Source organism: Gigantopelta aegis, chromosome 7 (genome assembly GCF_016097555.1).
Source record: "Gigantopelta aegis isolate Gae_Host chromosome 7, Gae_host_genome, whole genome shotgun sequence".
NCBI classification, from domain to species: Eukaryota; Metazoa; Mollusca; class Gastropoda; order Neomphalida; family Peltospiridae; genus Gigantopelta; species Gigantopelta aegis.
In genome coordinates, this window is record NC_054705.1 from 23,552,161 (window position 1) to 23,578,609 (window position 26,449).

General features: G+C 40.1%; 1 protein-coding gene across 1 annotated transcript; it reads left to right on the forward strand.

Moving 5' to 3' along the window:
* The first annotated feature begins 458 nt into the window (after positions 1–458).
* LOC121377980 (alpha-tocopherol transfer protein-like) lies at positions 459–14,827 on the forward strand. The gene is made up of 3 exons (XM_041506075.1): positions 459–712; positions 11,046–11,279; positions 14,772–14,827. Exons 1-3 carry the CDS (start codon positions 577–579, stop codon positions 14,825–14,827), a joined length of 426 nt encoding a protein of 141 aa, XP_041362009.1. The 5' UTR covers positions 459–576.
* Positions 14,828–26,449: the final 11,622 nt, after the last annotated feature.

The window sequence follows — 26,449 nt, forward strand, 5'->3', positions numbered from 1 at the left end:
GTGCGTCGTTAATAAAACAGTTCCTTCCTTCCTTTCACATGGGTTACGTTAAAAACAATACTGTCAGTAGAATGATAGAAATACATAGAGAAACGTTTTGCCCGAATGTTTATTCGTTTTTACCCGAATTTGAAGATTTCCTGCGTGGCGAGGAGTTCCCCCAATCTAAAAATAACGCCGCCGGATAGCTATTCGCGACGTCATTTACGTTTATGCATACCAAAAAGCGAATAAATTTATCCGCTCCTCATGCATACGGCCCCCGATCTAATCTAGCGACCAAATTTAATGAGTAGAATTTTCTTTATTAATTAGAGATGCGCATCAAAAATTTAAAGGCCCACTAGTTAATTTTTGGATGTAAATTTCAAAATTGTCCGCTTAATTTTTTTTCTGTCTCTGGACAAGCCCCTGGCCATCCAGAGACAGGCCCCGGAACGGACCATGCTCTAGTGGTATATGAGCATGTAAAAATTATTCGCACTCGCACTCCGAGTGTCAGTGTGAAAGGACGTTTCACCTCGCTGCCAGGTGTAACAAATCAGTAGCACTGCTGTTGTATGGATAGGTGGCAGCATGGCGGCGTCATCTGCTTACAAGTGCACGCTCAGTCCCGAACTCCTGGAGAAAGCTAAAAAGGAATTGTCGGAAGACCCCAACACAACGAGGCAGGAAATTAAAGCGCTGAGAGAAAGATTGGAACGCATTCCAGGTAACTGCAATCGTGATCGTTCAGGGCCAGATCCTGTGAAGAAGTGTGTGTGTGTGTGTGTGTGGGGGGGGGGGGGGGGGGAGAGGGTTGGTGAACATATACATTTAATCAAGATGGGAGATTGTTCGGTAAATTAACAGTGTTAACAGTGTAGAATATGACTGTTAAATAAAGTGTCATAACTCCCAAAAACCTATTAGTCCAGTCAAATTAACGTTTGACCCGCAACTAATTGCAACAGTAAAACTTTTTACGAGAAATTACTCAGAAAGTGTTTAGAAACAACATATAAAAAATATCGGAACATATCGGTGGGAACATGCTTAATTTTGCGACCAAACTTTGTCCCTAAAGTATATTTAAAATATGACGTCGTGGAGCTTCGTACACATCAAGGGAGATAATAACGTTTTGTCCTTGACATTAAATTGACATTTTTAGTGCTATAAAAGATAATTTTACCATATTACATGTTCTGAAAGCTTTTGTTGAGAATTTAAAACTTTAATGTGATAAATTAAGTCCAAATGTGTTTATTTTACATCAGAAAATAAATTTTCATGGCGCATGCTTTCAAATTCGTTTGCATCGTCACTGCGGTTTGTTTACATTCTAAAAACTTTCGATTTATGATAATTCTGAATAATCAATCCAAACATTGAACTCTGACATCAACAATTGTGTACTGATAGCAAATATTTAATAAAAAATATTACGAAAAACGCAATTTTGTTCTGCTGCTTAAAAAAATATTGTAAAGTTTCTCGTTCATATTTTTTAAAAGTATGGAAGCCCATATGGATCCACTGCCAATAGAGTATTTGTTTACAATTTATTCGTTAGAGACAAAATTACGAATGTTTTTTTCTCCATGGATATGTGAAATAGAAAAATATGTTCAATAAAATTGCTAAAAAAAAAAATCAAAAAATATATACCGTATATACCATGAATAATATAATATTGCAAATGTGTGAAAATAGATTATTTATATTTGTGTATATTTTGTCAGACAAATTTGTTTTGTGGCTTTGACGCATGTTTTGTTTTTTCCATTTTTATTGTTAGTGTTAATTTTGGGGTCATTGACTTATTTTCTTGACTCGTTTCTTTTTCATTTTAATTTCTGGAAATATTTTTATTCTTCGTATAATTCTACTTCACTCGGCTTGTTCCATTTTCATTTTTATTTGTTTTCATAACTTACACTTTTCACCGTTTAATTTAATTTTATTATAATATCAAAACTTGCCTTCACATTCTTCAAAGTTTATTTTGCTTGCTTATACACTGGATATAGTACCGGGTATTTATTATTTATTACAGTAAATATCTCCTCTACACAAAATTTATGTGTGCTTCTGAAGAGAATATTCCTGGTAAAGGATTCTCAACAGAAAGTATTGTCTGTTGGTCAAGCAACACTATAGGTATCTAGTCCTCGTTTACATTCAGCTCCGTTACTGATTTGATTTGTCATTCAACTTCACCATCAATTTGGGTCCAAATGTTTTATCGATATACTCAATAGCCTTGAAACTAGCGCTTTTGCCTCCCAAGGAACTGGTATACTTGGTTTTGTTTCTGCCTAGCAGCTTTGTACAGTGTGTTGTAAACCACAATTCATGTACACTTGATAGATAGAACACCTTCGACAGAATTGGAATAATTCAACAGGTGTTACACCCGGATCCAAAAGACGAACACTTAAGTTGTGTCTCAAAATGAATTAATAACACTTGGAGAAAACTGAAATGTCTTCGTACAAGCCAACATCAAATAGCATGTCAACTATGAAATTTGATAAACTGAAGCATCTCACAACAGCAGATCATATCTTGTCTTCGGTGAGTTTGCCACTCAGGTTACACATTCCAGGATGGTCGGGACGTATGCAGATGTGCCAGAATGGTTTATACCCAGGACAATCATCTGTGACTTTCGTACCGACGATCGACATGAATGCTAGCGATTTTTTCTGTATTTACTCAACGATAGTCTTTGTATCTAATCATTCCTGACGATAGGGATCAACATCAGTATTAATCTTTGATCAGCCATTGTACTGGGAAGCAAACACTATCATCAAGGAACCTCCAACAAGTCCCCTCTGCTCTATTGCCTTGTGATTGGGAGGGTTACATACAGAAATGAGTTCTATTTCTAGTAAAAGTACAACTTTTTCTTGATACTGCCATACAAGATTTGCTTGTCTCTCGAACGTTTAAAATTACATTGCCCTATACTGAATTGGGTAACTAGCACAGTCCTCAAAGTGTTGATGATGAAACCGTAGCTGATTCCACAGTTGACATTTCAAACGTAGATATCGAAATACACACCCAGGTAGAAGATGTGAGGGTAGACGAGGAAAAGAATACCAAAGAAGAACTATTTTTAGGAATGCAGCTGTCAGTTCTATCTTACTCACAAGATGCAAGATCTGGAAAAAGACAACCTTGGAGTATACTTTATGTTCAAGATTGGTCATCATGTTCTACGAAGACGTGATCGCTTTTAGGCTGAATTTTCCTTCCACGATAACCAATGTTCAACAATGCATGCTGCCGGTGATGCCGATAAGGTGATTTCCAAAGCAGCTGGTGCATGCATACAGCTGGACAGTTATCAGTGAAGACACAAACCTTCTTATCGTCTTGTACCGCTATGCTGCTATTAAATCAAGCAAACAATACTTTTAGACTAACAATATAAACCAAAGTGTGGGATATCTAGAAAATGAAGATGGTGCTTAGGCAAAAAATGTGTTGCTTTAGAACAAACATTTTAATGTAAAGATATGAAAAATTGTGGATTTGCCGAAGGGAAGATAATTATGGCGATATTGTGACGTCATAGATTTTTTTTTTTTTTTACAAAATTATATTTTACAAAAAAAGCACAGTCTGTTATCTTTATGATGATAAATAATTTTTAAAAATGTACCAATTAATAAGAAAGTTATGTTGGAAAATGTATCCCTACCCTCTAATAAAATACACTCACCAATATTTCTCATATGGGTCATATACATACAATTTTATGCACTTTCCCCCTCGACTACGCCTTGATATTTTTAATATGTTGTAGATAAGGTATTTCGGATTTAAAAAACATTAAAATCAATTCTGTTGCAGTTACTTGTGGGTCAACCACTTTTTTGAGCTAATTTGACTGGACTATATAGATGTTTGAATGGTCGATAGGAACTTTTTACAAATTATAGTTACTCCCCTTCCCCACCCTTCCATAAGCAGTCAAAGGCTGAATCTGTAGGTGTTTTGAACCCTGATTTTTATATTATGCACATAAGCACATGAACACCATGCCCAAACTTCTCCCCAAGGGGCATGGTAGGCTACATGTATTGCTAGTTCTCAAAAACCATCCTAACTCGAAAACCATCCTCTTTTAAAGTGGGGCATTTGAAACCAAAACAGTGCAGAAAGATATCCGCCTGTTACCCCCCATTATATTGATAAAATAGGGAACCTAACCCTAAAACTCTATAATTAACCCTAACACTAACTCTAACCAATTGGGGGATTAAAGTTGGATATTGCAGGCATCTGAAAATTATGAGAACAATTGTTTTGTTAGTGCAATGCTTGAGCGAATCTAATTTTGCATTTACCTATTTTATGTTCAAGTGAAATTTAGATCATCATTTACTTGGGGAGGGGGCTTGATGTAGCCCAGTGGTAAAGCACTCGCTTGATGCACGGTCAGTTTGGGATCGATCCCCGTCGGTGGGCCCATTGGACTATTTCTCATTCTAGCCAGTGCACCACGATTAGTACATCAAAGGCTGTGGTATGTGCTATCCTGTCTATGGGGTGGTGCATATAAAAGATCCCTTGCTGCTAATCGAAAATTGTAAACTGATGGAGAGTGTGTTCTGTATTGTGAGTGGTTAATTACATTCTTTTTCCGGGATCATTTAGACAATAACACCCGGAAAGCTAATGACATCATTAGCAATTGGAACAGGTGAAGTTGACGATTCAAGGGTCAACAGTTAGATTGTAACCAGGTATTTTTTTCAAGAAATACCAAATATACAGTTAGTTCCGTTGAAAAACGATTCAGTTTACAATGGACATAACCATATTGAGTTTTTATATTTGCGGACCCCCGTGTTATTGTCTATTTGATCTTGCAAATGTCATTTTTGACCGAAGGCGTTAGCCTGAGGTCAAAAATGAAACATGTGCGGGCATCAGGATCAAATAGACAATAACACCAGCAAATCTAAAAACTCCATATGGTTATCTCCTAAGGGTAGCCCAAGAAGTGGCGAAAGCGGGTTTCCTCCCTCAATATCTGTGTGATCCTTAACCATATGTCTGACACCTTATAACCGTAAATCAATTAAATGTGTTTCCTTCCTTCCATTTACTTGGATATAACGGTTACACAAAAAGGAAATGGGTGACCTGGATTTATTTCTGTGTGACTGATAAATGGGTCACAGAGATTTTAATTTCTCAGAGGCCTGTAATAGACTGATTTGTAATTAATTAACAAGACTTCTATATGATAAACTATTTTATCCCAGTCATGTCTGCTAATACTAGTAATAGACTGATTTGTAATTAATAAACAAGACTTCTATATGATAAACTATTTTATCCCAGTCATGTCTGCTAATACTAGTAATAGACTGATTTGTAATTAATTAACAAGACTTCTATATGATAAACTATTTTATCCCAGTCATGTCTGCTAATACTAGTAATAGACTGATTTGTAATTAATAAACCAGACTTCTATATGATAAACTATTTTATCCCAGTCATGCATGTCTGCTAATACTAGTAATAGACTGATTTGTAATTAATAAACAAGACTTCTATATGATAAACTATTTTATCCCAGTCATGCATGTCTGCTAATACTAGTAATAGACTGATTTGTAATTAATAAACAAGACTTCTATATGATAAACTATTTTATCCCAGTCATGTCTGCTAATACTAGTAATAGACTGATTTGTAATTAATTAACAAGACTTCTATATGATAAACTATTTTATCCCAGTCATGTCTGCTAATACTAGTAATAGACTGATTTGTAATTAATAAACAAGACTTCTATATGATAAACTATTTTATCCCAGTCATGTCTGCTAATACTAGTAATAGACTGATTTGTAATTAATAAACAAGACTTCTATATGATAAACGATTTTATCCCAGTCATGTCTGCTAATACTAGTAATAGACTGATTTGTAATTAATTAACAAGACTTCTATATGATAAACTATTTTATCCCAGTCATGTCTGCTAATACTAGTAATAGACTGATTTGTAATTAATAAACAAGACTTCTATATGATAAACTATTTTATCCCAGTCATGTCTGCTAATACTAGTAATAGACTGATTTGTAATTAATTAACAAGACTTCTATATGATAAACTATTTTATCCCAGTCATGTCTGCTAATACTAGTAATAGACTGATTTGTAATTAATTAACAAGACTTCTATATGATAAACGATTTTATCCCAGTCATGTCTGCTAATACTAGTAATAGACTGATTTGTAATTAATTAACAAGACTTCTATATGATAAACGATTTTATCCCAGTCATGTCTGCTAATACTAGTAATAGACTGATTTGTAATTAATTAACAAGACTTCTATATGATAAACGATTTTATCCCAGTCATGTCTGCTAATACTAGTAATAGACTGATTTGTAATTAATAAACCAGACTTCTATATGATAAACTATTTTATCCCAGTCATGTCTGCTAATACTAGTAATAGACTGATTTGTAATTAATAAACAAGACTTCTATATGATAAACTATTTTATCCCAGTCATGTCTGCTAATACTAGTAATAGACTGATTTGTAATTAATTAACAAGACTTCTATATGATAAACTATTTTATCCCAGTCATGTCTGCTAATACTAGTAATAGACTGATTTGTAATTAATTAACAAGACTTCTATATGATAAACTATTTTATCCCAGTCATGTCTGCTAATACTAGTAATAGACTGATTTGTAATTAATTAACAAGACTTCTATATGATAAACTATTTTATCCCAGTCATGTCTGCTAATACTAGTAATAGACTGATTTGTAATTAATTAACAAGACTTCTATATATATGATAAACTATTTTATCCCAGTCATGTCTGCTAATACTAGTAATAGACTGATTTGTAATTAATTAACAAGACTTCTATATATATGATAAACTATTTTATCCCAGTCATGTCTGCTAATACTAGTAATAGACTGATTTGTAATTAATTAACAAGACTTCTATATATATGATAAACTATTTTATCCCAGTCATGTCTGCTAATACTAGTAATAGACTGATTTGTAATTAATTAACAAGACTTCTATATATATGATAAACTATTTTATCCCAGTCATGTCTGCTAATACTAGTAATAGACTGATTTGTAATTAATTAACAAGACTTCTATATATATGATAAACTATTTTATCCCAGTCATGTCTGCTAATACTAGTAATAGACTGATTTGTAATTAATTAACAAGACTTCTATATATATGATAAACTATTTTATCCCAGTCATGTCTGCTAATACTAGTAATAGACTGATTTGTAATTAATTAACAAGACTTCTATATATATGATAAACTATTTTATCCCAGTCATGTCTGCTAATACTAGTAATAGACTGATTTGTAATTAATTAACAAGACTTCTATATATATGATAAACTATTTTATCCCAGTCATGTCTGCTAATACTAGTAATAGACTGATTTGTAATTAATTAACAAGACTTCTATATATATGATAAACTATTTTATCCCAGTCATGTCTGCTAATACTAGTAATAGACTGATTTGTAATTAATTAACAAGACTTCTATATATATGATAAACTATTTTATCCCAGTCATGTCTGCTAATACTAGTAATAGACTGATTTGTAATTAATTAACAAGACTTCTATATGATAAACTATTTTATCCCAGTCATGTCTGCTAATACTAGTAATAGACTGATTTGTAATTAATAAACCAGACTTCTATATGATAAACTATTTTATCCCAGTCATGTCTGCTAATACTAGTAATAGACTGATTTGTAATTAATAAACCAGACTTCTATATGATAAACTATTTTATCCCAGTCATGTCTGCTAATACTAGTAATAGACTGATTTGTAATTAATAAACCAGACTTCTATATGATAAACTATTTTATCCCAGTCATGTCTGCTAATACTAGTAATAGACTGATTTGTAATTAATAAACCAGACTTCTATATGATAAACTATTTTATCCCAGTCATGTCTGCTAATATACTAGTAATAGACTGATTTGTAATTAATTAACAAGACTTCTATATGATAAACCATTTTATCCCAGTCATGTCTGCTAATATACTAGTAATAGACTGATTTGTAATTAATTAACAAGACTTCTATATGATAAACGATTTTATCCCAGTCATGTCTGCTAATACTAGTAATAGACTGATTTGTAATTAATTAACAAGACTTCTATATGATAAACGATTTTATCCCAGTCATGCATGTCTGCTAACAGACTTCTATATGATAAACGATTTTATCCCAGTCATGTCTGCTAATATACTAGTAATAGACTGATTTGTAATTAATTAACAAGACTTCTATATGATAAACCATTTTATCCCAGTCATGTCTGCTAATACTAGTAATAGACTGATTTGTAATTAATAAACAAGACTTCTATATGATAAACCATTTTATCCCAGTCATGTCTGCTAATACTAGTAATAGACTGATTTGTAATTAATTAACAAGACTTCTATATGATAAACGATTTTATCCCAGTCATGTCTGCTAATATACTAGTAATAGACTGATTTGTAATTAATTAACAAGACTTCTATATGATAAACGATTTTATCCCAGTCATGTCTGCTAATACTAGTAATAGACTGATTTGTAATTAATAAACAAGACTTCTATATGATAAACGATTTTATCCCAGTCATGTCTGCTAATATACTAGTAATAGACTGATTTGTAATTAATTAACAAGACTTCTATATGATAAACCATTTTATCCCAGTCATGCATGTCTGCTAACAGACTTCTATATGATAAACGATTTTATCCCAGTCATGTCTGCTAACAGACTTCTATGTGATAAACGATTTTATCCCAGTCATGCATGTCTGCTAACAGACTTCTATATGATAAACGATTTTATCCCAGTCATGCATGTCTGCTAACAGACTTCTATATGATAAACGATTTTATCCCAGTCATGCATGTCTGCTAACAGACTGGTCTGATTAAAAAATTTAGTTAAAAATCATGTGAATCAGTTCATAACTGGATAGTTTGGTTTGGGGGGAAAGGTAAAAAAATGACAGATTCTTACTACCAGTGTTCGAGATTAAAAATTTTGGGCAGTATCCCAGTTGGATACTAACATTTCAAAATCTGGTATCCCACCTGATAATTTAGTATCCCACTTAAATGAAATTCATAAATAACATCTAACAAACGTGGACGACACTGTTACTTAACTTCACTAGTAAATGATGACTTTCATTGTTTCAGCAAAAAATAAAAACGCAGGATTAAAAAAACAAAACAACATTATATGGTATCCCAGTGGGATACTGGGTTATTGAAGTCTGGTATCTAAAATACCGTTAATTTCGAACACTGACTACCTATTGGAATGTTAAAATGTAAACAAATTAAACAAGTGATTATAATATGAAAAACGTTTGATACATTGTATTACTGAAGTGAAAAGGTAAACATTACTCTTGGTATGTAACAACTTAGTGTCACAACAATGAACTTGTGCACCAGCCATTTCCTGTTAGTACATGTTTTTTTAGTAAACGTCGATACCAGTATTTCACACTTCCCTACTCCCTCCAAAAAAAATCATACATTAGGCACTGTTTAATTAATGTTCTTGGGTATGTTTTTTTTATTGTTTTTTAAAATATATTTATTTGTTTTTAGTTTTGTTTTAATGCATGCAGGCCTTTGAAAATTGCGAGAACGATAGGCTCACACAAATAAAATGTTTTTCGTTCACGCATTAAATTTGGGATGGCATTAACATGACCATAAGAGGTTTACGCAAAAAATTAATGGGTTACCTAAAGTTATTTTTGCTTAACTCATAAATAGGCTAATCGGAAAGAGTAGTCCATGAAGTGGCGACAGCGGGTTTCCTCTCTCCATATCTGTGTGGTCATTAACCATATGTCTGATGCCATATAACCGTAAATAAAATGTGTTGAGTGCATCATTAAATAAAACATTTCCTTCCTTCATTAACATGAACATAGAGATTTACACAAAGAAGAAATGGGTTACCTAAAGTTATTTTTGCATAACTCATAAATAGGTAACCCAGTGTTCCATCCTCGGAGACCTGTAATGATGAGTGCAGTATTAACTGTTCAGGTAATTCATATCTGCACATGGCTTCTAGGATTTTTTAAAAATCCACTAGCCATGGGATCAGTAATGTTTTTAATTTACTAACCACGATTAAAAATAAACTAGCCCTACTTTATATTAAGTTAATATAATTTTACTAAATAATAGTTATATTAAGATATGTTACCTAAACAGGGAGATAGATAAAAAAAACACCCCACTGACATTGGGGGTTGGGGTGGGGTCAGGATATTTTTATTTCCAAATAGACTTTAACTGCAACATTTGACTGTCTTTTTTTTTTTCACTAGGCTAGCCGTCGGACATGGTAATAGTAGTTATTTACTTGCCCAACACTGAATATCACTAGCCATGGGAGTGGGGCTACCATAATCTAGAAGCCCTATCTGGCATGACAATAGTAGTTATTTACTTGCCCAACACTGAATATCACTAGCCATGGGAGTGGGGCTACCATAATCTAGAAGCCCTGACTGCATCATGATTTTGCTTTCATTCCATCAGGTCTGACCGGCCTCGGTGGCATCGTGGTTAGGCCATCGGTCTACAGGCTGGTAGGTACTGAGTTCGGATCCCAGTCGAGGCATGGGATTTTTAATCCAGATACTGACTCCAAACCCTGAGTGAGTGCTCCACAAGGCTCAATGGGTAGGTGTAAACCACTTGCACCGACCATTGATCCATAACTGGTTCAACAAAGGCCATGATTTGTGCTGTCCTGCCTGTGGGAAGCGCAAATAAAAGATCCCTTGCTGCTAATCGGAAAGAGTAGCCCATGAAGTGGCGACAGCGGGTTTCCTCTCAAAGTCTGTGTGGTCCATAACCATATGTCTGACGCCATATAACCGTAAATAAAATGTGTTGAGTGCGTCGTTAAATAAACATTTCTTTCTTTCTTTCCATCAGGTCTGAAGGCACGGACTGATGATGCCTTTATTCTGCGATTCCTCCGAGCTCGTAAGTTTGACCAGGAGAAAGCATTCACTCTGGTGATGAATTTTTACACAGTCAAATTCGAGCATGCGGACTTGTTTGCCACCATGAAGCCCTCGTACGTAAAAGAAGCATTGGAAGATGGGGTCACCGGTATGCTGGAGCACAGAGACAAAGAGGGATGCAAAGTGATCATATTTAGACCAGGTGAGAATAAACAGGTGCGCGGTCGGTCTAGGATCGATCTCTGTTGTTTGTGTTAACTTTGTTTAGGCCAGGTGAGAATGAACAGGTGCGCGGTCAGTCTAGGATCGATCACCGTTTATGTTAAATTTTTTGAGGCCAGGTGAGAATGAACAAGTGTGCGGTCGGTCTAGGATCGATCTCTGCTGTTTATGTTTAGGTCAAGTGAGAATGAACAAGTATGCAGCCAGTCTAGGATCGATCTTTGTTGTTTATGTTTAGGCCAGGTGAGAATGAACAAGTGTGCGGTCAGTCTAGGATCGACCTCTGTTGTTTATGTTAACTTTGTTTAGGCCAAGTGAGAATGAACAAGTGTGCGGTCAGTCTAGGATCAATCTCTATTGGTTATGTTAACTTTGTTTAGGTCAAGTGAGAATGAACAAGTATGCAGCCAGTCTAGGATCGATCTTTGTTGTTTATGTTTAGGCCAGGTGAGAATGAACAAGTGTGCGGTCAGTCTAGGATCGACCTCTGTTGTTTATGTTAACTTTGTTTAGGCCAGGTGACAATGAACAAGTGTGCGGTCAGTCTAGGATCGACCTCTGTTGTTTATGTTAACTTTGTTTAGGCCAGGTGAGAATGAACAAGTGTGCGGTCAGTCTAGGATCGATCTCTGTTGTTTATGTTTAGGCCAGGTGAGAATGAACAAGTGCGCGGTCAGTCTAGGATCGACCTCTGTTGTTTATGTTACCTTTGTTAAGGCCAGGTGACAATGAACAAGTGTGCGGTCAGTCTAGGATCGATCTCTGTTGTTTATGTTTAGGCCAGGTGAGAATGAACAAGTGTGCGGTCAGTCTAGGATCGATCTCTGTTGTTTATGTTTAGGCCAAGTCAGAATGAACAAGTGTGCAGCCAGTCTAGGATCGATCTCTGTTGTTTATGTTTAGGCCAGGTGAGAATGAACAAGTGTGCGGTCAGTCTAGGATCGATCTCTGTTGTTTATGTTAACTTTGTTTAGGCCAGGTGAGAATGAACAAGTGCGCGGTCAGTCTAGGATCGATCTCTGTTGTTTATGTTAACTTTGTTTAGGCCAGGTGAGAATGAACAAGTGTGCGGTCAGTCTAGGATCGATCTCTGTTGTTTATGTTAACTTTGTTTAGGCCAGGTGAGAATGAACAAGTGTGCGGTCAGTCTAGGATCGATCTCTGTTGTTTATGTTTAGGCCAGGTGAGAATGAACAAGTGCGCGGTCGGTCTAGGATCGATTTCTGTTATTTATGTTAACTTTGTTTAGGCCAGGTGAGAATGAACAAGTGTGCGGTCTGTCTAGGATCGATCTCTGTTGTTTATGTTAACTTTGTTTAGGCCAGGTGAGAATGAACAAGTGCGCGGTCAGTCTAGGATCGATCTCTGTTGTTTATGTTTAGGCCAGGTGAAAACGAACAAGTGCACGGTCGGTCTAGGATCGATTTCTGTTATTTATGTTACCTTTGTTAAGGCCAGGTGACAATGAACAAGTGCGCGGTCAGTCTAGGATCGATCTCTGTTGTTTATGTTTAGACCAGGTGACAATGAACAAGTGCGCGGTCTGTCTAGGATCGATCTCTGTTGTTTATGTTAACTTTGTTAAGGCCAGATGAGAATGAACAAGTGTGCGGTCTGTCTAGGATCAATCTCTATTGGTTATGTTAACTTTGTTTAGGCCAGGTGAGAAACAACAGGTGTGCGGCCGGTCTAGGATCGATCTCTGTTGTTTATGTTAACTTTGTTTAGGCCAAATGAGAATGAACAAGTGTGCGGTCTGTCTAGGATCAATCTCTATTGGTTATGTTAACTTTGTTTAGGCCAGGTGAGAAAGAACAGGTGTGCGGTCGGTCTAGGATCGATTTCTGTTATTTATGTTAACTTTGTTAAGGCCAGGTGAGAATGAACAAGTGTGCGGTCAGTCTAGGATCGATCTCTGTTGTTTATGTTTAGATCAGGTGAAAACGAACAAGTGCGCGGTCGGTCTAGGATCGATTTCTGTTATTTATGTTAACTTTGTTAAGGCCAGGTGAGAATGAACAAGTGCGCGGTCGGTCTAGCATTGATCACTGTTCAGGGTGTCTGCCAGAGGGTTAAACGGGTATGGCGCCATATACCCAAAAGTTTTTGCAGATTTGCTTTTTTAAGTTAACCTTTTGACACAGTTAATGACTCTTATCATTACTGTATGATTTTCTTAACCATAACCTTTTAGAAACCTTATCCATTTTTTTTTTCTGGGCTCAATATGGGTAGGTGTAAACCACTTGCACTGACCAGTGATCCATAACTGGTTCAACAAAGGCCATGGTTTGTGCTATCCTGCCTGTGGGAAGCGCAAATAAAAGATCCCTTGCTGCTAATTGGAAAGAGTAGCCCATGAAGTGACGACAGCGGGTTTCTCTCAAAATCTGTGTGGTCCTTAACCATATGTCTGACGCCATATAACCATAAATAAAATGTGTTGAATGCGTCGTTAAATAAAACATTTCTTTCTTTTTTTTCTTCTTACTAAAATTAATCTCGTAACACACACACTGGTATTGTTATTAATTCATACCACAGGGTACAATATTTCACGAGAACCGTTGTTCTGTTCGCGTGTCGGTTACGCAACTTTAAAATCACGAGAACTGTCAACTGTAGTGGCGATAGCGGGTTTCCTTTCAAAATCTGTGTGGTCCTTAACCATATGTCTGACGCCATATAACCGTAAATAAAATGTGAGTGTGTCGTTAAATAAAACATTTCTTTCTTTCAGCAAATATTCAATTCTATAGTGCCATACTCAACAATTTCTTTCTAGCAGAAACACTGCTGTTGGTTTAAGTTTAGACCAGGTGACAAGGAACAGGTGCAGATTCTATCATGGCAGTCTTCACATTGAGTGGCAGGATGTAGCCCAGTGGTAGAGTGCTTGCTTTATGCACGGTCAGTGTTGGACCTATCCCCGTCAGTGGGCCCATTTGGCTATTTCTCATTCCAGCCAGTGCACCACGACTGGTATATCAAAGGCTTTGGTATGTGCTACCGTGTGTGGTATGGTACATATAAAAGATCCCTTGCTACAATAGCGGGTTTCCTCTCTAAGACTGTCAAAATTACCAAATGTTTGACATCCAATAGCCGATGATTAATAAATCAGTGTGCTCTAGTGGTGTCGTTAAGAAGAAGATCAATTTGCTGCTGTTAGTGTTAAGTCATTGTGAGTGTGGGTAGGGGGCAGGAGTATTCACTTGCCTTTTCTGGTGACCACTGCCTGAGGGGAGGGGGTGTTTGCAGTACCCTTTGATTCACTGTGTTTAACGAATGTACATTAATTATAATCGATATATGTTTTTACTGTGAAGGATAGGGGGTCAAATATTTTGATGAGTTAGATGTCTGTGACGATTATGATATGCATTATTATATATATTTATTATATATATTATAGAATACTAAACAAGCTTGCCTGACTTACCATTCTTACAGTTTTTGTTTTGCTCTTCAGATGCCAACACTGTTCACGAGTTTCATCAAAATAGTATTACATGCAAGCTAGTTTAGTATTTTATTTATTACAAACCAACTACAAACAACCAACAATGCAGAAGTAAGCACTCGCATCGCACCAATATTACACTAGTTAGTTATTGATTGATTGTTATGATATGAGCAATATCTTACACTGGTGTGCAGGATTTCTGCCAGAGGGTCAAATTTGTATGGCGCCATACCCAAATTATTTTGCAGATTTTATTTTTTTAAGTTGACCTTTTGACAAAACTAAAGACTCTTATCATTACTGTACGATTTTCTTAACCTTAATCCTAAACGTAACCCATTTTCTTTCTGGAGGAGGTCCCCCCCCCCCCCCCCCCCGTATCCCCTATCGACTGTGATTGCATTCTGCACACACATTTTAAATATTCAATTTCATAGCGCCATACCCAAGACTTTCTTTCTGGCAGAAACACTGGTGTGTAATAAATACCTTTATATCAGACCCTGATCGTGATCTAGCTCAGTCAGTAGAGTTCTGGCCAAGGTGGTTGTGTCGTAGGATCAAATACCTTTATATCAGACCCTGATCGTGATCTAGCTCAGTCAGTAGAGTGCTCGCCAAGGTGGTTGTGTCGTAGGATCAAATACCTTTATATCAGACCCTGATCGTGATCTAGCTCAGTCAGTAGAGTGCTCGTCAAGGTGGTTGTGTCGTAGGATCAAATACCTTTATATCAGACCCTGATCGTGATCTAGCTCAGTCAGTAGAGTCCTCGCCAAAGTGGTTGTGTCGTAGGATCAAATACCTTTATATCAGACCCTGGGCGTGATCTAGCTCAGTCAGTAGAGTGCTCGCCAAGGTGGTTGTGTCGTAGGATCAAATACCTTTATATCAGACCCTGGATGTGATCTAGCTCAGTCAGTAGAGTGCTCGCCAAGGTGGTTGTGTCGTAGGATCAAATACCTTTATATCAGACCCTGGGCGTGATCTAGCTCAGTCAGTAGAGTCCTCGCCAAGGTGGTTGTGTCGTAGGATCAAATACCTTTATATCAGACCCTGGGCGTGATCTAGCTCAGTCAATAGAGTGCTCGCCAAGGTGGTTGTGTCGTAGGATCAAATACCTTTATATCAGACCCTGATCGTGATCTAGCTCAGTCAGTAGAGTCCTCGCCAAAGTGGTTGTGTCGTAGGATCAAATACCTTTATATCAGACCCTGATCGTGATCTAGCTCAGTCAGTAGAGTGCTCGCCAAGGTGGTTGTGTCGTAGGATCAAATACCTTTATATCAGACCCTGATCTTGATCTAGCTCAGTCAGTAGAGTGCTCGCCAAGGTGGTTGTGTGGTAGGATCAAATACCTTTATATCAGACCCTGATCGTGATCTAGCTCAGTCAGTAGAGTGCTCGCCAAGGTGGTTGTGTGGTAGGATCAAATACCTTTATATCAGACCCTGATCGTGATCTAGCTCAGTCAGTAGAGTCCTCGCCAAAGTGGTTGTGTCGTAGGATCAAATACCTTTATATCAGACCCTGGATGTGATCTAGCTCAGTCAGTAGAGTGCTCGCCAAGGTGGTTGTGTCGTAGGATCAAATACCTTTATATCAGACCCTGGGGCGTGATCTAGCTCAGTCAGTAGAGTCCTCGCCAAGGTGGTTGTGTCGTAGGATCAAATACCTTTATATCAGACCCTGGGCGTGATCTAGCTCAGTCAGTAGAGTCCTCGCCAAGGTGGTTGTGTCGTAGGATCAAATACCTTTATATCAGACCCTGGGCGTGATCTAGCTCAGTCAATAGAGTGCTCGCCAAGGTGGTTGTGTCGTAGGATCAAATACCTTTATATCAGACCCTGATCGTGATCTAGCTCAGTCAGTAGAGTCCTCGCCAAAGTGGTTGTGTCGTAGGATCAAATACCTTTATATCAGACCCTGATCGTGATCTAGCTCAGTCAGTAGAGTGCTCGCCAAGGTGGTTGTGTCGTAGGATCAAATACCTTTATATCAGACCCTGATCGTGATCTAGCTCAGTCAGTAGAGTGCTCGCCAAGGTGGTTGTGTCGTAGGATCAAATACCTTTATATCAGACCCTGATCGTGATCTAGCTCAGTCAGTAGAGTGCTCGCCAAGGTGGTTGTGTGGTAGGATCAAATACCTTTATATCAGACCCTGATCGTGATCTAGCTCAGTCAGTAGAGTGCTCGCCAAGGTGGTTGTGTGGTAGGATCAAATACCTTTATATCAGACCCTGATCGTGATCTAGCTCAGTCAGTAGAGTGCTCGCCAAGGTGGTTGTGTGGTAGGATCAAATACCTTTATATCAGACCCTGATCGTGATCTAGATCAGTCAGTAGAGTGCTCGCCAAGGTGATTGTGTCGTAGGATCAAATACCTTTATATCAGACCCTGGGCGTGATCTAGCTCAGTCAGTAGAGTGCTCGCCAAGGTGGTTCTGTGGTAGGATCAAATACCTTTATATCAGACCCTGATCGTGATCTAGCTCAGTCAGTAGAGTGCTCGCCAAGGTGGTTGTGTCGTAGGATCAAATACCTTTATATCAGACCCTGGGCGTGATCTAGCTCAGTCAGTAGAGTGCTCGCCAAGGTGGTTGTGTCGTAGGATCCAATACCTTTATATCAGACCCTGGGCGTGATCTAGCTCAGTCAGTAGAGTGCTCGCCAAGGTGGCTGTGTCGTAGGATCAAATACCTTTATATCAGACCCTGGGCGTGATCTAGCTCAGTCAGTAGAGTGCTCGCCAAGGTGGTTGTGTCGTAGGATCAAATCACCTCATCGACCCATTCTCTGATTGGGTTTTTCACTGTCCCAACCAGTGTCTCAAGACTGATATATCAAAGGCCGTGGTTTGTGATGTCCTGTTTGTTGGAAAGTGCATATAATAGATCCCTTCATTGCTACTAATGGAAAATTGAAAAATACAGCAGGTTTCCTTTGTAACACTGTCAAAAATGACCAAGTGTTTGATATTCAGGGTGTGCCCATGGCGAGTCAAAATAGCGTCGGGGAAGTCAAAACGTTATCACGTGTCGCCCGCCTGTCGACCGAAAATTTCCACATATTGTATTATGTATCACAATGCAAATAACTAATGTTTGTAAGAGATCAGAAATAGGACATAATAGCGATTACTTCCCCAGTCTATCGAACAGTCCAAAACCATTCGGAATGCCTCGGCCGGTTTTGATTATGTATTCGGAAAACCTCGGCCACGTAAATGATTCGTAGGTTCAATCAAAACACCTCGATCATGTCCGTCTTAACTTTTCATTTAGTTACAATCAGAACAACTCGTCACATTCCGCTACTCTATGTTTCGCAGAAAGTTTTTGTTTAATTCTCACTACACAGATGTCATCTGCCATTGAAACCCATGTTAAATTGCCCAACTTCAAATGAAGATTGCCAATAGAATGGGTTCTCATTGGCACTAACAACATACACCATTGCGAACATACATTATATAAGCATTTATTTTCCGTCTCAGTTTTTTTGCTATATGACCGCATCTGGTTGTAGTACTGATCCGAACAGGTGGTTCATTAAACTCCGGCTGTCTCTTGCGCTATACACCCATGTCCCAAAAGGTCAATACACAATATTACAAAATAACATGGGCAAAATACAGCCAGAAGGCTTACCATTAAACATACATATTGTTTTAATTCTTCGCCATTTCCTGGAAGTGAATATGTGAACCATAACATGTGTCACAATTAGGAACTATAGTGGGTCGTCATTGACCAACTCTCACCCGGAAGTCAACTGTGTAGTGAGACCGAAGGGTCAACCAGAATAACCTGTGTCCATGACGTCACAGTTGAATTTACAATACAGTTGAATCTCGTTGGCTCGAACCCCGTCGGTGCTCTAGAAAGTGTTCGACCCATCGAGTAGTTCGACCGAACCATTGGGTCAACATCGGATATTTCCATAACATCAGTTAGAAAGTTGAATTAGATAGGTGTCAGGACGTTTCGGCCCCAAACCGTTTTGGCCAAAGACGTTTCGGCCCCTAATGCAATATACGGCGATCTAGTGTTCGTGTATACAGATATATGCTGTAATTGGTATAGTAACACTTTAGATGGTCACATACACCAGTAATAATATAAATAAAATACAAATTTGTAACATTAATTTGTCGAATAACATTCATTGCGCACGCACACGCACACACACACACACACACACTCGCGCATACATACATACAATAGGCCTACATACATATTATACACAGTGACACGCACACACATTCACACATAAACATGTACATCATCGCGTTCATGTAGAATATCACTGATAAATGATATGGGGATAAAATAAGGAAGCGAAACTTACGTTTAGTATGTTTAGACTTTCATGTTTGTATATTACGTTTTAACATTGTTTCACTAACGATTCAAGCGGTAGAGAGTGATACAAGCCAGAACTTACCTAACCCATGATGCCATCACAAACAACTCGGACTAGGTTCAGGAATTGTGCATCCGTATGTGTTTTTGCTGTTTCTTTAAATGCTAGAACACTGAGGTGTGTGCCCAGGACAGCTTGGTTGAACTTTAATGGGATATAAGCACGAAAATAAAGTTGAACTGAACTAGAACATGTCTTAATGATGCTACTTTCAATTTACCTACCGGCCTCGGTGGTGCAGTGGTTAAGCCATCGGTCACCAGGCTGGTGGGTACTGGGTTCGGATCCCAGTCGAGGCATGGGATTTTAAATCCAGATACCGACTCCAAACCCTGAGTGAGTGCTCCGCATGGAAAACATTCTTTGTGATCGTACTTAATTTCTGTACACATGTAACCCCTACTGACGTCAAACATCAGTGGTTCCAATTCTAGCCACATGTAAAGCGCCCCTATTATGGGAAGGGTCTACATGGAAATATAATAAAGTAGAACAAACGCAAAACAATTTATTGCAATTTATTAAATTGTATTTACACAAACAAGAAAATCAGTTCATTTTAATTTTTGGATTATCAAAGCTAAATACAGTTTTGGTTGGTTGGCTCTTATTTATTTTTTAACACTCGGATATTATGTTCAATTAAAAAAAAAAAAAAATTCACAAAAAGAGAGAAAGAAAGAGAGAAAGAAAGAGAGACAGAGAACGAGAGAAAGAAATGACAATACTTACGATGAAATTTAGTAACAAAACACAAGTGACTGAATAATTTGATTTATAAAACAACAATAACCAGTCGTTTCGACTAGGGTTATGGGGCCGAAACGTCTGGGGCCAAATGTGTAGCGGGGCTGAAACATCTCGAAAGCATTAGATATATATTATGTTGGTAACTGCAAACTTAAAAATTTCATCAATGTGTTATACCGTATAACAAAATATCAGAGTGAAAGGATTTATTAGAAATTACTCCGATTGTGTGATGCAGAAGCCCTTGTCGGTATTAATTAAATGTGTGGTTGCTGAAGTGATGATAGCTGAGTACCTCGCCCCTAGTTTCATTGAAAACTGGTCTGGTAGACATGTTTAGAGTAACGCTTCCCGCTGAGGCCAATTGTTCGATTGGTATCACGGTTCATCGAAAAGGCACCGTGACACTAGCTGTACTTGAAAGACTTTTACCGACAGCTGCTGGCTGAACACATAAAATGACAGGTATGGCAAAGAAAGGATTGCTTGGCTAGTGTCATGATTCTCCGATCTATCTATAGCTCGTTCTGCCTGAGCTATTATAATCCAAAGGTTGTAATAACCAACTGCGCAAGCATGGCAATTGTTTGTCCTTTTCAGTGATTTTCCATTTGATATTTGATGGAACACCAGTTCGAGGTAAATATAGCTAATAACACAGACGGGACCGATAATTTAGTTCGAGCGAAGGCTTATAGTCGACTCTGGACGTATTCGACTTATCATCAGTTAATATAAGGGTTTACCGGACAAAAACCTCAGGACTTCATTTTTGGTTTGAGCGTTGCGGTGTGACCGACCCTTCCGAGGTCGAGCCAACAAGATTCTACTGTATATACATGTGTATCTGTATATGAAGGGTCCACCAGAATAACTTATCAGTGATGCCACATTTTTAATAAGGTGATATGTTTGAATTGAACTCTGCAATCGCGGACTATTTATGCCCAAGAAAGCATGATTTACCAACTAATTCATACAATCAAATTGAAGTGAACACACAGAAACACACAAATTCATACAAATAAAACTGAAGCGAAAACACACACACAAATCAGGTTATTGTTTTTTTAACTTCAGAAAATAGCACACACATCTGAGAGTTTAATTTGTATAGTGTTTCATTTGTTTATAAAAAGTAGTGCCCCCTCCCTAGGATTTTGATCAAGGTACGGCCCTTCAAATTCACACACACACGCACACACACAAATAAATTCACACACATACACCCCCACAAATTCACACACGCACATGCACACACACATCATACACACATACACATGAACACACTATACCACACACAAACACGCACACATACTATATTTCACAGACATACAAATCTGTTTCTCTTAAGTCAGCTGTACGTCAATTTGTTACAATACACTCAACTGACTGTCCCTGATTCTGTTAATAGATACACCATTAAAAATGTTAATTATGTATGAGAGAACACACTCAACAGAGAGAGAGAGAGAGAGTCCACCGACGGGGATCGATCCCAGACCGACCGTGCATCAAGCGAACCCTCTACCACTGGGCTACGCCCCGCCCTAAGTAACTTCCTGGGTGCTTGAGCCTAACCTTCCAACCTTCCTCCCCTTCCAACTTCCTAAGAGCTAATATTCTATTAGAATAAATTATAATTTAAATTAGTATTAATTAAATTTATTTCAGGAAGCCCGCTCTAAATTGCGCCAAAATTATCAATGAGTACTTTTATATACTTAACAACGAAAGTTTAGCAGATATCTTTTATGACGTCTAAATTTGCCATGGTTGAATAAACTTAAAGAAAACCAGGTCCTCCAGTTGTGTTAAGGCAAAGGTTGATGACTTTCAATTGTTTATAAATGGTAAACATTTCAGATGTGAATACTTTTTTTAATAAAAGTAGGTTAATTTATAAATGTTATGCCATTTCTTTTAACATTAGCTAAACTTTCGTTGTTGAGTATATATTATAATTATTTTATTATTATTTTGAGTGCGCATATAAATTTTAATATGTCCCCTTTCTTTTGGAATTAATAATCTAAACTGTCCCCTTAAATTTTCCGTCCCGGATCATGCCCCTGACTATCCAGGGACAGGACCAGACAGACATGCTCGAAACCTTAGTGGTATACGGCCATGTAAAATTAAGTCAAAACAAAGTCCAAGTCCAATCAATAAAACGTTCGCCTGGAATGTGTATCAACGGTACTCGGCAACACGCCCACCCCTTGCCTCCCCACACTTGACACGAAAATTACGTGTGTGGGTTTTTTTGGTAAATAAGGTTTAAAAAATGGCTTGAGCCCCTCGATCCCCACTAGAGTGTGTGCCCCTCTGCAAGATATCCCCCACCCCCTCAACTCCAGATATTGTTCTTACCGGACAGTGGGCCCATATTTTCGAAGCAGTCTTAGCCTACGAAAACGTAAAACCATCGTAAGCTATGACGTCACAACCATGGGCGTACGACCCGGGGGGCAGGGGGGCGGGCAATTGCCCCCCCCCCCAAATTCGGGCAAAACAGTGGGGAAAATTCGGGCAGTTTTTATCTGGGTAAAATTTTGGGCAAATCAACCCCTCCAGCCCCCCCCCCCCCCTAAATCAAAAGAGTCCCCATACGCCCATGGTCACAACGTACGATCTTTTTAATATTTCGTAGGCTAACGCCTACTGCAGACGAGCAAAACGTTACTTGAGACAGTTTACCCAGCTGATAGTTGATAACAATTTCACCGCACACGGCACACGATGAGTTAAGTGCTGAGTTAAGTTTGCTTACGACTGTCACGATGACGGCATGTAAAAGACGGCATATTGTTTAAAACAAAGTGTAACTGAGGCCACTCCCTCTACACAAACGGCCTTTCATTCATAATGGAATTTCACCACAACATAAACTCGTACAATAAAAATCGATATTGTAAACAGCATTATATAATAATCTTTTATTACCCATATGGTCTACAATAAACGGTTACATGAGTATCGTATTTTCCAGCTTTATCTTTATGGCATGGGCCATAATAATAGCCTACACTGAAAACTACAGTTGCTATAGCAGCTGCAAGCTTGCGACAGTTGCGGCTATGATATTCATATCATCACTGTAATTGACATTGCTGAATGTTATTTTTAATATGATATCGATTGTGAAGCGAATACAATTATATTTAGCATGTGTTATAAAACACAGTTTGTGGATAATAAATATCGCTTCTTATAATCTTGATTGGTCAACTTTGAATCAGAAGACAATGTTTTGTTACGTCACTGTGTTTGTTTCAGGGCTAAACCTACCATTAGTGACGTCACGCCACTGCCTTTCTGCTAGTTAATGAGTCTACCGCCGGTATTCAACCCACATTACTGATGATGATGATAACTAGTTTAACGTGCCATATACCACTAGGGTTTCGAACACGCCCATCCCGAGTCCGACCTCCGATAAGATCGGTGGCCTGACTCGGGATGGAGGGGGGGGGGGGGGGGGGGGTTGAAACTGGGCAGAATTTTGAAAATAGCAATTAGTAAAGAAGTTAATAGATAAAATATAAAAAATAAAAAGAATTGACTGCTCGGCCGAATATTTATATTTTGGAGCATTTTAGAAGGACAGTCCAAAATTAAATAAGAGAAAGAAGAGAGGATCGGACTATTTAATCATATTTAAAAAAAAGAAGAAGTAATTTCAACATAAAATTTTGAACGCAGATCTAAAAGTTTAAAGTCCGATCGATATGTCCACGCGAGTGGCCTCGTTAAGGCCGTTTGGGTGCACAGCATCTACGGGGAGGTGATGTTGTTCCTCTCCTCAAAGTGAGGCACCAGTCTCCTGTAGCTGTGGGTGCTAAGGCAGTGGACCATCTGTGGGTACTGGGCGCCGGTGACGATCTTCATGATTCTGTGGATGGTGTTGTTATCCATGTCATGGCTGAGGAATCCCTGTCGATAAAGATCATCCCGGCGCGACGTCACTACAATAGCTTCCACTCCCCGTAGTTTGACCGTGTGGATGGCCACATTACTGACATTGTTTACAACTGTTGCAAATGAAAAGAATGATAAATATAGAATACTAAATGAGCTTGCCTGTCATACCATTTTTATGAAATGAGTGAACCATTTTGATATCTGACGAGCGAAAGCGAGTCAGATACCAACACTGTTCACGACTTTAATGAAAATGGTAAGACAGACAAGCTAGTTTAGTATTTTATTTATTACAAACCAACACAAACAAGCCTCAACGCAGATGTCGAGACCTACTACATGTTATTTTTCTATGAATTAGGTCAGCGTCACGCTCACGTCACGCCAATATTACACTAGTTAGATATTGAATGATTGTTATGACACGCTTTTTCGCTAATGTGTAGCCGGTGAGCAGGTGTTGTTTTGAAAGCTGCGACTCTATAACGAAATTAGAATACATAACAATAACTCTGTTTACTTAATTTATTCAATTAATTTAATACTTAATTGTTCTACACCCAAGCGGACGAAGATAATAGCAAGTAAGTTTGTTGTGCCTTTTTGCGCACTTAAATAGCTACCGGGGCTATTATAAATTTAGTTAACACGTGTCTAAACTTTGTCCTAGTATTGCCAGATACTAGGCCTAGTCTCACACGTATAAATAATCGCTGTAAGATTAACCCAGTCGATAAAGCATTTCTAATAATGTCAAGAAATTATAAAAGTTTGGCAAGTGAAATAATTACCGAGATGTCGAACCGCTCTTCGTCAACTTTTAGCAACTCATCCTTTCCAAGTTCGGCGGGAGAGCAACTGGCTTGGGACGCGTCCGCCGATACACACATGACGCCAAAACAACCGAAAGCGTCTTACTCCGTCCAAGCGCGCCAGGCGCGATACTCCACTCCCGGGGGAGGCCTCTCTATTTTAGTAGATAAATATATTCTGGAGAGGTCCGCCCGGGGGGAGAAAATTTACTTGAATCGGATGATGAGAGTTTGGAGAGAGGATTATCATGCGACTTAAGTGATATATCTAACTCAACCTCAGATGACAATAATAAATCCACCCCCACCCCTACAACACAAGAAGAGACAGTATGATTAACTGCTCAGGGGAAGAGACTTCTGACAATAAAATAAATAAAGATGTCTCAGTGTTATCTTTGGATAAGGAGGGCGAGGTAAGCGTCCCGGGGGGGGGGGGGGGGGGGGGGGGGGGGGGGGGGGGGGGGGGGGGGGGGGGGGGGGGGGGGGGGGGGGGGGGGGGGGGGGGGGGGGGGGGGGGGGGGGGGGGGGGGGGGGGGGGGGGAAAAAAAGGGGGGGGGGGGGGGGGGGGGGGTTTTTGGGGGGGGGAAAAGGGGGGAAGGGGGGGGGGGGGGGGGGGGGGGGGGGGGGGGGGGGGGGGGGGGGGGGGGGGGGGGGGGGGGGGGGGGGGGGGGGGGGGGGGGGGGGGGGGGGGGGGGGGGGGGGGGGGGGGGGGGGGGGGGGGGGGGGGGGGGGGGGGGGGGGGGGGGGGGGGGGGGGGGGGGGGGGGGGGGGGGGGGGGGGGGAAAAGGGGGGAAAACCCGGGGGGTTTGGGGGGGGGGGGGGGGGGGGGGGGGGGGGGGGGGGGGGGGGGGGGGGGGGTTTCCCGGGGGAGGGGGGGGGGGGGGGGGGGGGGGGGGGGGGGGGGGGGGGGGGGGGGGGGGGGGGGGGGAAAAAAAAAGGGGGGGGGGGGGTTTGGGGTTGGGGGTGGGGGGGGGGGGGGGGGGGGGGGGGGGGGGGGGGGGGGGGGGTGGGTTTTTTGGGGGGTTGGGGGGGGGGCCCCCGGGGGGGGGGAAAGGGGGGGGGGGCCCCGGGGTTGGGGGAAAGGGGGGGGGGGGGGGGGGGGGGGGGGGGGGGGGGGGGGGGGTTTGGGTTTTGGGGGGGGGGGGGGGGTTTGGGGGTTTGGGGGGGGGGGGGGGTTTTGGGGGGGGGGGGTTTTTGGGGGGGGGGGGGGGGGGGCCCGGGGGGGGGGGGGGGGTTTTTGGTTTGGGGGGGGGGTTGGGGGGGGGGGGGGGGGAAAAAAGGGGGGGGGGGGGGGGGTTTTGGGGGGGGTTTTTTGGGGGGGGGGGGGGGGGGGGGGGGGGGGGGGGGGGGGGGGGGGGGGGGGGTGGGGTTTTTTTTTTTTTGGGGGGGGGGGGGGGTTTTTGGGGGGCGGGGGGGGGGGGGGGTTTGTTGGGGTTTTTTGGGGGGGGTTTGGGGGGGGGGGGGGGGGGTTTTTTTGGGGTTTGGGGTTGGGGGTTTTTTTTGGGCCCCGGGGGGGGGGGGGGGGGGTTGGGGTGGGGGGGTTTGGGGGGGGGGGGGGGGGGTTGGGGGTTTTTGGGGTTTTTTTTTTTTGGGGGTTGGGTTTTTTTTTTTTTTTTGGGGTTTTGGGGGGTTTTTTTGGTTGGGGGGTTTTTTTTGGGGGGGGGGTTTTTTTTTTTTTTTGGGGTTTTTTTTGGGGGGTTTTGGGGTTTTTTGGGTTTTTTTTTTTTTTTTTGGGGGTTTGGGGTTTTTTGGGGGGGTTTTTTTTTGG